General features: G+C 34.9%; 1 protein-coding gene across 2 annotated transcripts in view; it reads left to right on the top strand.

The window, feature by feature from the left end:
- The first annotated feature begins 10 nt into the window (after positions 1-10).
- CENPK (centromere protein K) overlaps positions 11-11,660 on the top strand; it is a 36,768-nt gene continuing 25,118 nt past the window's right edge. For both annotated transcript variants that reach the window (XM_031445981.2, XM_010974921.3), the window contains exons 1-3: positions 11-64; positions 6,703-6,852; positions 8,728-8,784. In XM_031445981.2, coding sequence (XP_031301841.1) covers positions 6,736-6,852; positions 8,728-8,784 — 174 coding nt within the window. In that variant the 5' untranslated portion in view covers positions 11-64; positions 6,703-6,735. The remainder of the gene's footprint in view (positions 65-6,702; positions 6,853-8,727; positions 8,785-11,660) is intronic.

Raw genomic sequence — 11,660 nt, 5'->3', positions numbered from 1 at the left:
TCCTGGGCGGTGGAGCCGCGTCTCGCGTAGGCTGAGGCGACCTGAAGTCCGCACGGCTGTGGTGGTAAGCGGCGGGCAGGGGAGAGGCCTAACGGTTGAAATTTGCGGTCAGGGTTGGCAGTTCCCGCGGTATGGAGGGGGCTGACCTCGGAGGAACTGGATGCCAGACGTCCAGCCAGGCCTTGAGTCCCTCTCTTCTCCTGCTGTAGAACCCCAGCCTGTTCGGGGAGAAAGAAGGGTGGGGAATTGAAAGAACTGCTTAACTTGGCGGGCCTCCTTTCGGGTGCTTCAAACATGTCTTTTTTCCTGAGCTTCTTGGTTGTTTCACGCTCTGAAGAAAGTGTGCCCGCTTGTTACTGTTTGGCGGGGGGAGGGGCGAGGCAGAAAACGCCCGGTAACCTAAATGGCCGGGGCAGGACCATTCTCCCTTTTGCCTTCACCCTGGTCTAGATTTCCATCTCTTAATGTCCATTTGGACTTAAGCTCTCTTCTTTAAAAACATTTTTTAAAATTGTGGTGCGCGCGCGCGCACACACACAAACACACACACACACACACACACACACACCAAAATTTACCATCTTAAAAAAAACAGATTTAATTGACGTTATATTAGTTTCAGGTGTACAGCATAATGATTTAGTATTAGTATTGGGAAATGATCACCACAGTAAGTCTGACATCCATTACTTTACATAGCTACAGAATTTTTTTTCTCTGTGTGAGAACTTTTAAGACCTCTCTTAGCAGCTTTGAAATATGCAATACAGTATTATTAACTATAGTTACCTTGTTGAACATTATATCCCCATGATTTATTTATTTGATAACTATAAGTTTGTACTTTTCAGCTCTCTTCATCCATTCCCACCCCGCCTCCTGCCCCCTTTTCTGGCAACTATCAAACTGTTCTATAAGCTTAGTTTTTTTTTTTTTTCTTTGTTTTTATTTTTAGATTGCACATGGAAGTGAAATTATGCGGTATATCTTTCTCTCTCTGACATTTCACCTAGCACAATGCCCTCAAGGTCTATCCCTGTTGTTGCAACTGGCAAGATTTCATTCTTTTTTACTGCTGAATAATATTTATCCATCTATGTATTTTACATTTTCTTTTTTCATCAGAGGATGGTCACTTAAGTTGTTTCCGTATCTTGGCTATTATAAATAATGCTGCAATGAACATGGGGCTGCATATATCTTTTTGAATTAATGTTTTCATTTTCTTTGGCTAAATAACCCAGAAGTGAAATTGCTGAATCATTTGGTAGTCCTATTTTAAACTTTTTGCAGAACCTCCATATTATTTTCCGTAGTGGCTTTATCAGTTTACATTCCCACCAATAGTGCACAAGGGTTCCCTTTTTTCTACCCCCTGCCAACACTTGTTTCTTATCTTTTGGATAATAGCCATTCTAACAGGTGTGAGGTGATACCTCTTTGTGGTTTTGATTTGTATTTACCTGATGATGTTGTGCACCTTTGCTTGTAACTGTTGGCCATCTGTATGTCTTCTTTGGAACAATGTCTATTTAGATTATTTTTCATCTTTAAATCATAATGTTTTTGGTATTGAGTTGCATGAGTTCTTAATGTATTTTGAATATTAGCCTCATTTCAGATTTGAATATTAGCTTCATTTCAGATTTGTTGAAAATACATGATTTTCAAGTATTTTCTCCCATTCAGTATGTTGCCTTTTCATTTTGTTGATGGTGCCCTTTGCTGTGAAGAAGCTTTATAGTTTGATACAGTCCCAGTTGTTTATTTTTGCTTTTGTTGCCAAACCCCCAAAAATCATCACCAAGACTGATGTCAGGGAGCTTATCAGTTATGTTTTCTTCTAGGAGTCCTATGGTTTTAGATCCTACATTCAAGTCTTTAAACCAATTTGAGTTAATTTTTGTTTTGCATGTGCTCTCCAGTTTTCCCAACACCGTTTTTTGAAGAGACTCTCCTTTCCCCATCATATCGTATATTCTTGGCTCCTGTGTTGTAAATTAACTGACCATATAAGTGTGAGTTTATTTCTGGGCTCCCTATTCTGTTCTGTTGATCTATGTATAAAATTTACCATTTTAATTTCTTCTTTTTATTCATTACATGTAACTTGTAAAATGCCCTTCCTAAAATGATGCTTTCAAAAGCCTTCTGGTTCCCTATTTCAAACCAGTAAATCTCTACTTTAGTTTTGAGGTAGACACCAGATACAAGGAAAGAACTGCCCATAGGAAGCACTTGTTAAAGGTTTTTATTTTTTCCTAAATTTTAAAGACTCCCATTTTTGACCCACCCTACCTACTCAGTTTCTTTTGTGTCTCACAAATTTTCCATGCTCATACTTGCCTCCAGGCTTGTTTTTAATGCCTTGAGAGCATCTTCACAGCAAATGGAGGTTTCACTTTTACAGCTTCTCATCTGTTAGAGCCTATGGCAAACATCATGAGGGATAGCATTGTTATCAAACAATGATAATAATGATCATTATCATTTCTAGGGAGCTGGTACTGTGTACCAAGCACTGTACTAAGCCATTTGTTCTTCCAGGTAGCATTCTCTCATCTTCTCTATCCTCAATTCTGAAAGCACTTGTAGTCTATGTTGTAAAATTTACCACATGATAGCACTTCCAACTACCTGAAATCCTGTCGGCTATTTAGTTGTGCATTTGTTTATATTGTCTCTTCTCAGTGAGAATGTAAGCTCCATGAGGACAGAGACTTTTTCACCTACACTGCTATAGCCATAGTGTCTGACAAATGGCACACATTAAGAATGAATACAGCTTAGAATTACATGGGTACTTTCTGTTACTTTATTTCATATATATTAGTCTTTTTCCAGTAATAGTATGAGGTTCTTTAATTAGTGTCAGATCTTTTAAGTTTGTATGGCATAGTATCCCTAAATATAGCAACAATATTGTTCTTCAGTAAGTGGTTGGAAATTGAAATACTAACTGAGGGCCTCAAAAGATTGACTTGTTCTCTTTCCGGAAAAATAGTTTAAAGGGAAGGGGTAAATTTAAATCCTTAAATGTTTTTGTTTATTTATGTTCTCATACTCCACTGAGCTGCATTTCAGCTAACTTGTTGAATATATTTCTACATGCACACACAAAGTTTCAAGTTACTTTTGTGTACTGATAATGTATTTTATTGGTTAGTATTCTACAAAGTGGGGAAAGATCAATTTGCACTTAAATTCTAAACTGAGATATATTTAAAACAAATATTTATGATTAACTTTTTTGCTTAAAAATATTTTGAAATTATTCATGACTGTTTATGGCTTTGTGAACTTCACTATATCTTTTGTGTACAGCAAGTAAGATGTTTAGTGTTAACATTTTGTATAATAAGTTTAACAACTGGTGGGGCAAGTCTTCCCATCTTATTCTTCGTGAGGATCTTGGCTGTTTTTTGCCCTTTGCACTTCTGTATAAATTTTAGAATTAGCTTGTCAAGTACCACAAAAACAAACACAAACTTTTAGAATTTTAAAATAGATTCAATAGATTAACTTGGAGTGAATTAACATCTTTACAATATTGAGTCCTCTAATCTATGACATAGCTCTCTTTTTATGTCTTCTTTAAAACCTCTCTGTTGATAAATAGTTGATTATTAAGCAATATAAAACTTAAGTTCCATATAAAAAAAATTTCAGGGATAGGTTATTCTGGTTTGCATTTCGTGTTGTGGGATAGATGTCCTCATTGTTTTTTATTTGCTCTGTTCATCTCCTTAAAATTACCCAACTTTGAATCTTACGCCATCAAACTCTACCACCCATTCCTCCTTGCAGCAGTTATCTATCTAACAAGATTGTCGTGCTTCTTCATTCCTTGAAGATTTTTAGCTCCTGACTCACTGTCACCCTCTGTCACACTATTATTGTAAATCTTGATTTTAATATCCATGTCTTTCCAGTAATGTGGCCTCTCTTTTTCTTGACCTCCTTTCCTCCAGTGATTATATTCTCCATTTTATCTTAGCTAGTTGGTCCTATGATCATACCTGAGAGACTTTGTCATTCTTTCACTTTGTCTCTGTCTGCACCTATGCTCCTACACTGTAGAGGAAACACACATCCATGTTCTAGTTTCACTTTAAATTCATGGCAACTAATCTCAATTGGGCCTTTAATGCTATGCAGTAATCCTACTGTTTCACTCTCTCCCACTCTCATACATCTATTTTATCCACTTTTTTTTTTCCGTTCTTAAACCTCCAGTGCTTTTTCCCCACCCTCATTCGTAGCTGATGGCCTTAGTTACCATTTCATTTAAAAAAAAGAGAAGCAATCCAAGCAGAACTTCCACAAGCTGCTACCAACACATGTACTCACCTACCTGTATCTGTGCCCCTAATATTCTGTCTACCTTCTGTTAACTGTATATACATCTATCTTAAGCCAAGCCCTCTACTTGTGTACTAGATCCAATTCTTCTCCTTCCTCTTCTTTATCTCCTGCATCAGCATTATTTCCTTCTCTTAGTGTATCATATAAAATGCTGTATTTTCCTCCATCTTAAAAAAAAAAAAACTCTCTTGTCCCAATATCTCCCTCCAGCTGGTGACTAATTTCTCCTTTATAGAAAAAATTTTGAAAATGTTATATACTGGATTGCCATAGTTCCTTGCCTTCTAGTCTCTCTTGAATCAACTCCAGTCAGGCTTCCACCATTCTACTGAAACTACTTTATAAAGGTTAAGAATAGCCTTCACTTTTGTGTATTTACTTTAATGAAATTGTGTGACAAATTTCTATAAAACGTTGAGGTATAAAACAACCATTTATTATGCTCAGTGATTCTTTGCATCAAGAATTCAGGCAGGACACAGCAGGACACACATTGTGTCTCTGCTCCACAATGTCTGGGTCCTTGTCTAGAAGACTCAAAGCCTGTGGGCTGAATCATTAGAAAACTTGTTCACATGCATGTCTGGTGGTTGATGCTATCTTTTGTCTGGGAACCTCAGTTCCTTTCTGTGTGGGCTTCTCCACTTGGAGAGGGGCTAAATGTTAGTTAGCCCTAACATCTGTGCTAATTTGGGCTTCCTCACAGCATGGTGGGTGGGTTGCAAGGGTGAGTATTCTGAGAGAGACAGACAGATGTAAGCCTTTTATTATTTAGTCTTGGAAGTCATGTGACATCACTTCCATTGTATTCTATTCATAAAAGTAGTCAGAAACTCATTCTCAGATTCAGGGCTAACAGGCTCTGCCTCTGAATAAGGAATGACAACCTGAACTATTGTTGTGACTATTTTTGGAAAATACAGTCCCCTATCCATATTGTCAAGTAAATTGTCAATTCTCTGTATTTATCTTATTGACCTACTTATCACTAGTATTTGATAGTTCATTATTCCTTCCTTGGACACTTGTCTTGGACTTCAGGCTATCACAGTTTTGTTTTTCCTCTTACCTTACTGGTCATTCCTCACATTATTTAGGTAGTTCTTCCTCATCTCCTTAATCTGTCCAGGTCTGGAACTCTTTTCATTTCTATCTGTACACTCTTTCTTTTCTGATCTCACCCAGCCTCATGGCTTTAAGTATCTGGATGGGAATAACTCTCAAATTCTAGCTCGAAACTTTCCCATGAACTTCAAACATATATATATATATACACACACACACATACATGCGTGTGCGCGTGCGCGCGCGCACACACACACACACACACACACACACACACACACACAGAGTTGACTAATTAGCAGCTCCACTAATAGACACCTTAAATTTAGCATGTCCTAAACTGAATTCTTCATCAGCACTCCCTCATGTCTTGCTGAATCTATTTTCTTCTGCCATCTTCTTCATCTCAGTAATTGGCATCTTCATTTTTCTAATTGCTTAGGCCCAAGCTTTTAAAATAATAATTGATTCATCTTTTTCTTTGACACTTTGTATACAGACTGTTAGGAAATCATGGTGACTGTATCTTAATATATTCAGACTTGGACATTTTGTACCACCTCAGTGTTATTCTGGTTCCCATCTTACCTGGATCATTGCAGTAGCTTTCTAACTGGTTTTCTTGCCTTTCTCTTTACTGGCTATAGTTAACCAGAATTATGTTAAAGTGTAATTCAAATCATGTCATTTCTCTGTTCAAAACCGTCTAATCACTTAACATCTCAGCCTCAGTTCTTAAAATGGCCCGTGAAGCCCACATGATCTCATCCCTATTGTCTCTCTGACCTCATCTTGTATTCTCTGACTTACTTAGTCTGCTCTGATCACAGTGGCAACTTTACTGCTTCAGGAACACAGCAGTCATATTCCTACCTCAAGGCCTTTGTACTTGCAGTTCCCTCACCAGTATCTCTTCCCCTAAATATCCATGTCTTACTTTTCTCTCTCCTTCATGTTTTTGCTTAGTTGTCAACTTCTCATTGACCTTACATGACCACCTTATGTAAAATTACATTGCTCTTGTCTCAGCACTCCCTATGTTTTTCTTCCCTGCCTTGCTTTTCTTCACAGTACTTATAAATTATTTGATTTACAATAGTATATATATTTTAATCTTTTTAATTTATTGTTTTTCTCAACTAGACTGTAAACTCAGTGGTAGGAGGGGTTTTTGTCCACTTTGTTCACTGTTACATTTTTAGCTCCCAGGTGAGTATCTGGCAGGTCATGGGTATTCAACAAATACTGTTAAATGAACAATTTTTACTTTAGGTTTTCTTATAAGGTTGAGAAAATCACAAGCACATGTCATTGAATCAGCAAGATCTAGATCCAGATAGTACTACAGATATGGAAGATGTTACAGATGCTGAAGAGGAACTTATTAAAAAATGTGAAGGAATGTGGAAAGATATGGAAGAAGTAAGTATCAAGAGATGAAAGTGATATATTAATTACTATAAAAATTAATTCCATTTCAACAGTAGACTTAGGAAAGAAATAATAGTGCTGGTTCTTGAAAGCCATTAGATTATGATATATATTTATATAGTTTTTAGACCTATATGCTTTCATTCAAGAAACATTATGCTAGGTAAGCTGTAGAAAGAGAAAAAATTATGGCGATCCTTGCCCTCAAGGAGATTATCATCTAAGGAGGCAATAGCAATTATATTAGAAGTATTGTGTTAAAGTGCAAAGAATATGTGTGTACTTAGGAGAAGTACCAAGCCTAGACTGAAGGAGTCAAAGATAGCTTTCTAAAAGCTATCTAAATGATTCAATTCATTTCTAAAGGATAAATAGGAATTAGCCTGTGAAAATGGGGGAATACAAAGCAGAAAGGACAAAATATATAATGGTTGGAAGAGGTTAGAGAACTCTAAGTAGAATAGTTTGACTTATGTAAATTAGGACTCATTTTGTTGAGTGGATATTATGGTAAATTAGTAAAGAATTATAAACATGAAGATATATGTTGAGGTTTGGGAAAATTACTCTGGTGATTTTGGAAAAGATGGAATATGGAAGAGTGAGACTACAGGTAGAGCCTTCAGGAGGCTCTAGTAGTAGTCCTGGTAAGAAGTACTGAAAGGCTCAATCCTGTCATTGCAAATAGAAGAATAGATTCAAGAGATATTAAGGAAGTTGGACCAAAAGGACTTGAAGGTTAATTGTTGTGGACTGAGGAGGGGGAATTACAGATAGTTTTAGGTTCCTGGTTTGGGCCATTGAGTGGTCAGTAGGGTTATTTCCTAAGATAGAGAACATAGAGGTGGGGACGGTATAGCTCAGCGGTAGAGTGCCTGCTTAGCATGCACAAGGTCCTGGGTTCCCATTAAAATACATAAAATAAATTTAATTACCTCTACCAACAAAAATTAAAACAAATTAAAATATATATATAGAAAGGGGAGAACACATACTTAGGGAGTTTAAGTGGAAGTATGATTTAATTTAGAAAATGTTGTGTTTGAAAGGTGTGTACATTTTCTAAGTTAATGAGATAGAGTCACTTCTGGTACACTGTATGCTTGTAAAAATTTGTTGTACTTAAAGTAGTGTAATGTATGATATAGGCCATAGACATTTTTTGGATCATATTCTTCCCAGTAAAGTTAAGGCAGGTTAGTGGGTTTTTTTCCTTTTTTTAAAATTATTTTTTACCATATAGCCTTGGTACACTGGATCATGACTGTATTTTGAAGATACTTTATATAATCTTGTTTTTTTACTTTTGAAAATTTTTTTAATACAGAAATTTAAATTTAAAGGTAACAAATTTTACTGCAACTAAAAATAAACACAAAATTTAAATTGTCCATATTTTTACACAGATATAAATCACTATTAACAATTGTGGGTTTTTTTTTTTAATGGAAAAGAAGCAATGTCTCCTGAAGGCTTTATTTTCTTGTGATCTTAACTATCTTCTTACCTCTTTTCTAATTTTTCTATAGTGCTTTCTCTCTTGTTTTTTTATATTTCCCATTTTTCCATTGTATAGTTTCTAATTCACTCAAGTTGTTAGTTTTTTTTTTTTTTTCAATGCTCATTTTTTCATTCTGTATTGAGTCTGTTATCTACTTTTACTTTTGATGTATTCACCTTGTTTGGCTGCCTTCCTGATCTTCTTGCTTAGGAAGTGAGGAATTTAAACAAACTCTTCTCTTACATCAGATATTTGTGTATTGTTTTAGTGGAATATTACACTGACTGATATAAAAGGACAGGGAAAGGAAATTGTCTGTGGGTTATATAGTGTGTGACTTGTTTTTCTTTACTTTTTAAATCAAGTGTCAGAATAAATTATCACTTGTTGGAACTGAGACACTCACTGATTCAAATGCTCAGGTATGAATCCTTTTGTTCTTCCTAAAAAATAGGTAAGTGGAATTCATTGTGTTTAGATAAGAAGTGTGTCCATCTATATTTATGCCAAGTATAATAGCTTTGTTAATACCTGTATGCCTAATGATTTGGAAGATTTCTACTCTTTCTGATTTAAGAGAAGTATTCTAAAATTTTTTGAATAAGATGTTATAAATAAATAAGATAATATTTTCTTTATTGTTTATCTAACAACCGTATACATTTAACTTTGAGTGAATTGCTCATTGGCTGCTATTATGGTACCTTGTTAAAAATTAGAATGAAGACCATCCTACTTTATGTTAGATGCAGTAGCCAGTTATTTTACTGTCCATGTGGAATCTTAACTAGTTTTACCCTAAGCTTAAAAAAAGGATTAAGATATTCACTTTAATAATCAAAGACCTATGGAATTAGTTTAGGAATATACTAGTGGATCAGTGCAACAGATTAAGAATTTAGAATATGACAAAGGTGATAGTTCAATCTTTGTGAAAGGGATGAATTAGTTGATAAATGATGGTGGTACACCTAGATATCCTTCTGGGAGAAAATAAAATTACACTTCTCTCTTTCATTATATAAACGTAAGTTCTAGATAGATTGCTGTAAAAATCTTATAACAAAAGCTTGAGACTATTTATGCAATCTAGGTAGGTACAGGAGAAAACGTCTTGGCTAATAATAGAAAAATAGATATTGTAAAAGTAAACTTAGATGTATTTGACCAAATAGATTACAATGTTTTCGTGACTAAACGTCTAAGAACAGAGTACAAATAATTCCCATAAAAGTTCTCCAAAACTGGTAGGAGCATGTCAGAAGACAAAGGAACCAATTAAAGGGACTCTTGCAGTCCAAATTTGGTATCCTTTGAGCATCAAAAGAAATAATGGCTTCAATTGATTATAATGATACGAAAACATAAAAATATATGAGTGTAATAATACTCAGTAATAAATGAGAATGAGAGAGATAGAGAAAGAAATGGGGGAAAAACCTACTTTGTCACTTTTGGAAGAGCCTGTTACACCAGATCTTCAAAAATTGGTGATAAAAAATTAAGCTAGCTTTTGTAAAAAGAAAAAATTGTATCTGTCGATAAATAAAGTGTTCTATTATACCACGTAAAACTAAATATTGTATTTGGAAAAACATACAACATATAAATTATCATCTGGTTTCCTTTGGAAATGTCATTCTTGTAGAAATTGAGACCTACTGAATCAGAATTACGGGGATGAAGCCTGTAAGTTTCCTCAATAATTTTCAGGCAGTAAGCCAAACACTGGTTTTGACTCTATCTCCTTATGTAGTTGTGACTAATCAGTATCCTGAGATAGTCAATAATAACATTATCTAAAGAATCCACAGATTGTCTTTTCCTACTGTCTTCAGTGTCCCCAAGATTATTTCCAGGTTTAATGATTCTTTAGGAGTACTCATGGGACTCAGTTTATAGTCATACTAATGGCTGAGATTTATTACATTGAAATGATGCGGAGTAAAATCAGTAAAGGGAAAAGAAGCATGGGGTGAAATTCAGAGGAAACCAGGAACAAGCTTTCAGGAGCCCTCTCCCAGTGGAGTCACATAAGATATGCTTAATTACCCCAGGAGTTGTGACAAGTGTGAAATGTTGTCTAGCAGGGAACCTCATTAGACACTCAGAGCCCAGTGGTTTTTGTCGGGGGGTAGTCATATAGGTACTCTTTGCCTAGCAGTTGTCAAAATACCTGACTCTTGGAAGGAAAGCAGGTGTTCAGCATAAATTAAATTTTTGTACAGTGAACTACTCTTATCAGTTAGGTTGGTGGGAACCATCTCAAGATCTAGGTTCCCAGATGCAAGCCAGGGCCCACCGTTGCAAGCAAGCCTTTACAGATAATCTCAGGCTTACTTTTTAACTCTTTTCTGCATACCTATTAACTCCAAAGCTTCCATATTAAAACTCAATCCATTTTCTAAAGCAAGAAGTTAGATATTTAAGTGGGAAAATGGCAAGATTAAAAAAAATTGTGTTTAAATCATTTTAGAAATACTACTGTTATTTTCTTTTTTAGAAAGGGTTGAATTTTATAGCAGGGTCAGAAATAATTTGGGTGTTTGCTTTAGCTGGGCTTTAGCAAGGTAAGAGCTGTGTTTCATCGGTATAGTATGAGATTAAACTGAAATTACAGTTTTTTAATAGGTTAAAAAATAAGTACCAGTAATTTTATATATTTCATTCTAATATATTCAGGAAAAGTGATGTAGATTCCTTTTCGTTGTGATAGTTTTGCCTAGTTTAAATACTGCTTTTTAAGAATTTTTTCTAGTAATAATAATAAACATTTATAAATCACTTTATAGTTCACAAAAAACTTTTTTACATTCTTATTTAATTATCTATAAGAAAATAATATTAAACTCTGTTTTGTAAAAATTTTAATGCATGGAAATGCATTTTTATATAATTAAACCTTTCAAAGACACTAGGTTTTTTTCCTCTGCCTGTTCAACAGACAATATTATGACCGGGAGCAGGGTCTTAGAACTCTGTATCATAAAAATTGGTTAAAGAAAGACAGGACTTGGTGTCCTTTTAGTGTTATTACAGGAATATTTACTGCATTTCTGAAATGTGAATTTTTGATCTGTTTTGCTACCTATAAGAATTATATAGAAGAGATAAATGTTCTGAAATTTAACTTTAAGCATACATAGATTTTAATTTCATGGTCTAATCGGACAACAGATATATCACATAGGTTTGTAATGATCAAAATTATAGTGATTAGAACTACCTAATATCAAAAAATTTATCATAATTTATCTTTGACTAAAGGGGTACACCAATTAACAAATTATTGTGCTGT

This window comes from Camelus dromedarius, chromosome 3 (genome assembly GCF_036321535.1).
Source record: "Camelus dromedarius isolate mCamDro1 chromosome 3, mCamDro1.pat, whole genome shotgun sequence".
Classification (NCBI taxonomy): Eukaryota; Metazoa; Chordata; class Mammalia; order Artiodactyla; family Camelidae; genus Camelus; species Camelus dromedarius.
This window is presented reverse-complemented; position numbering and strand designations above follow the sequence as displayed.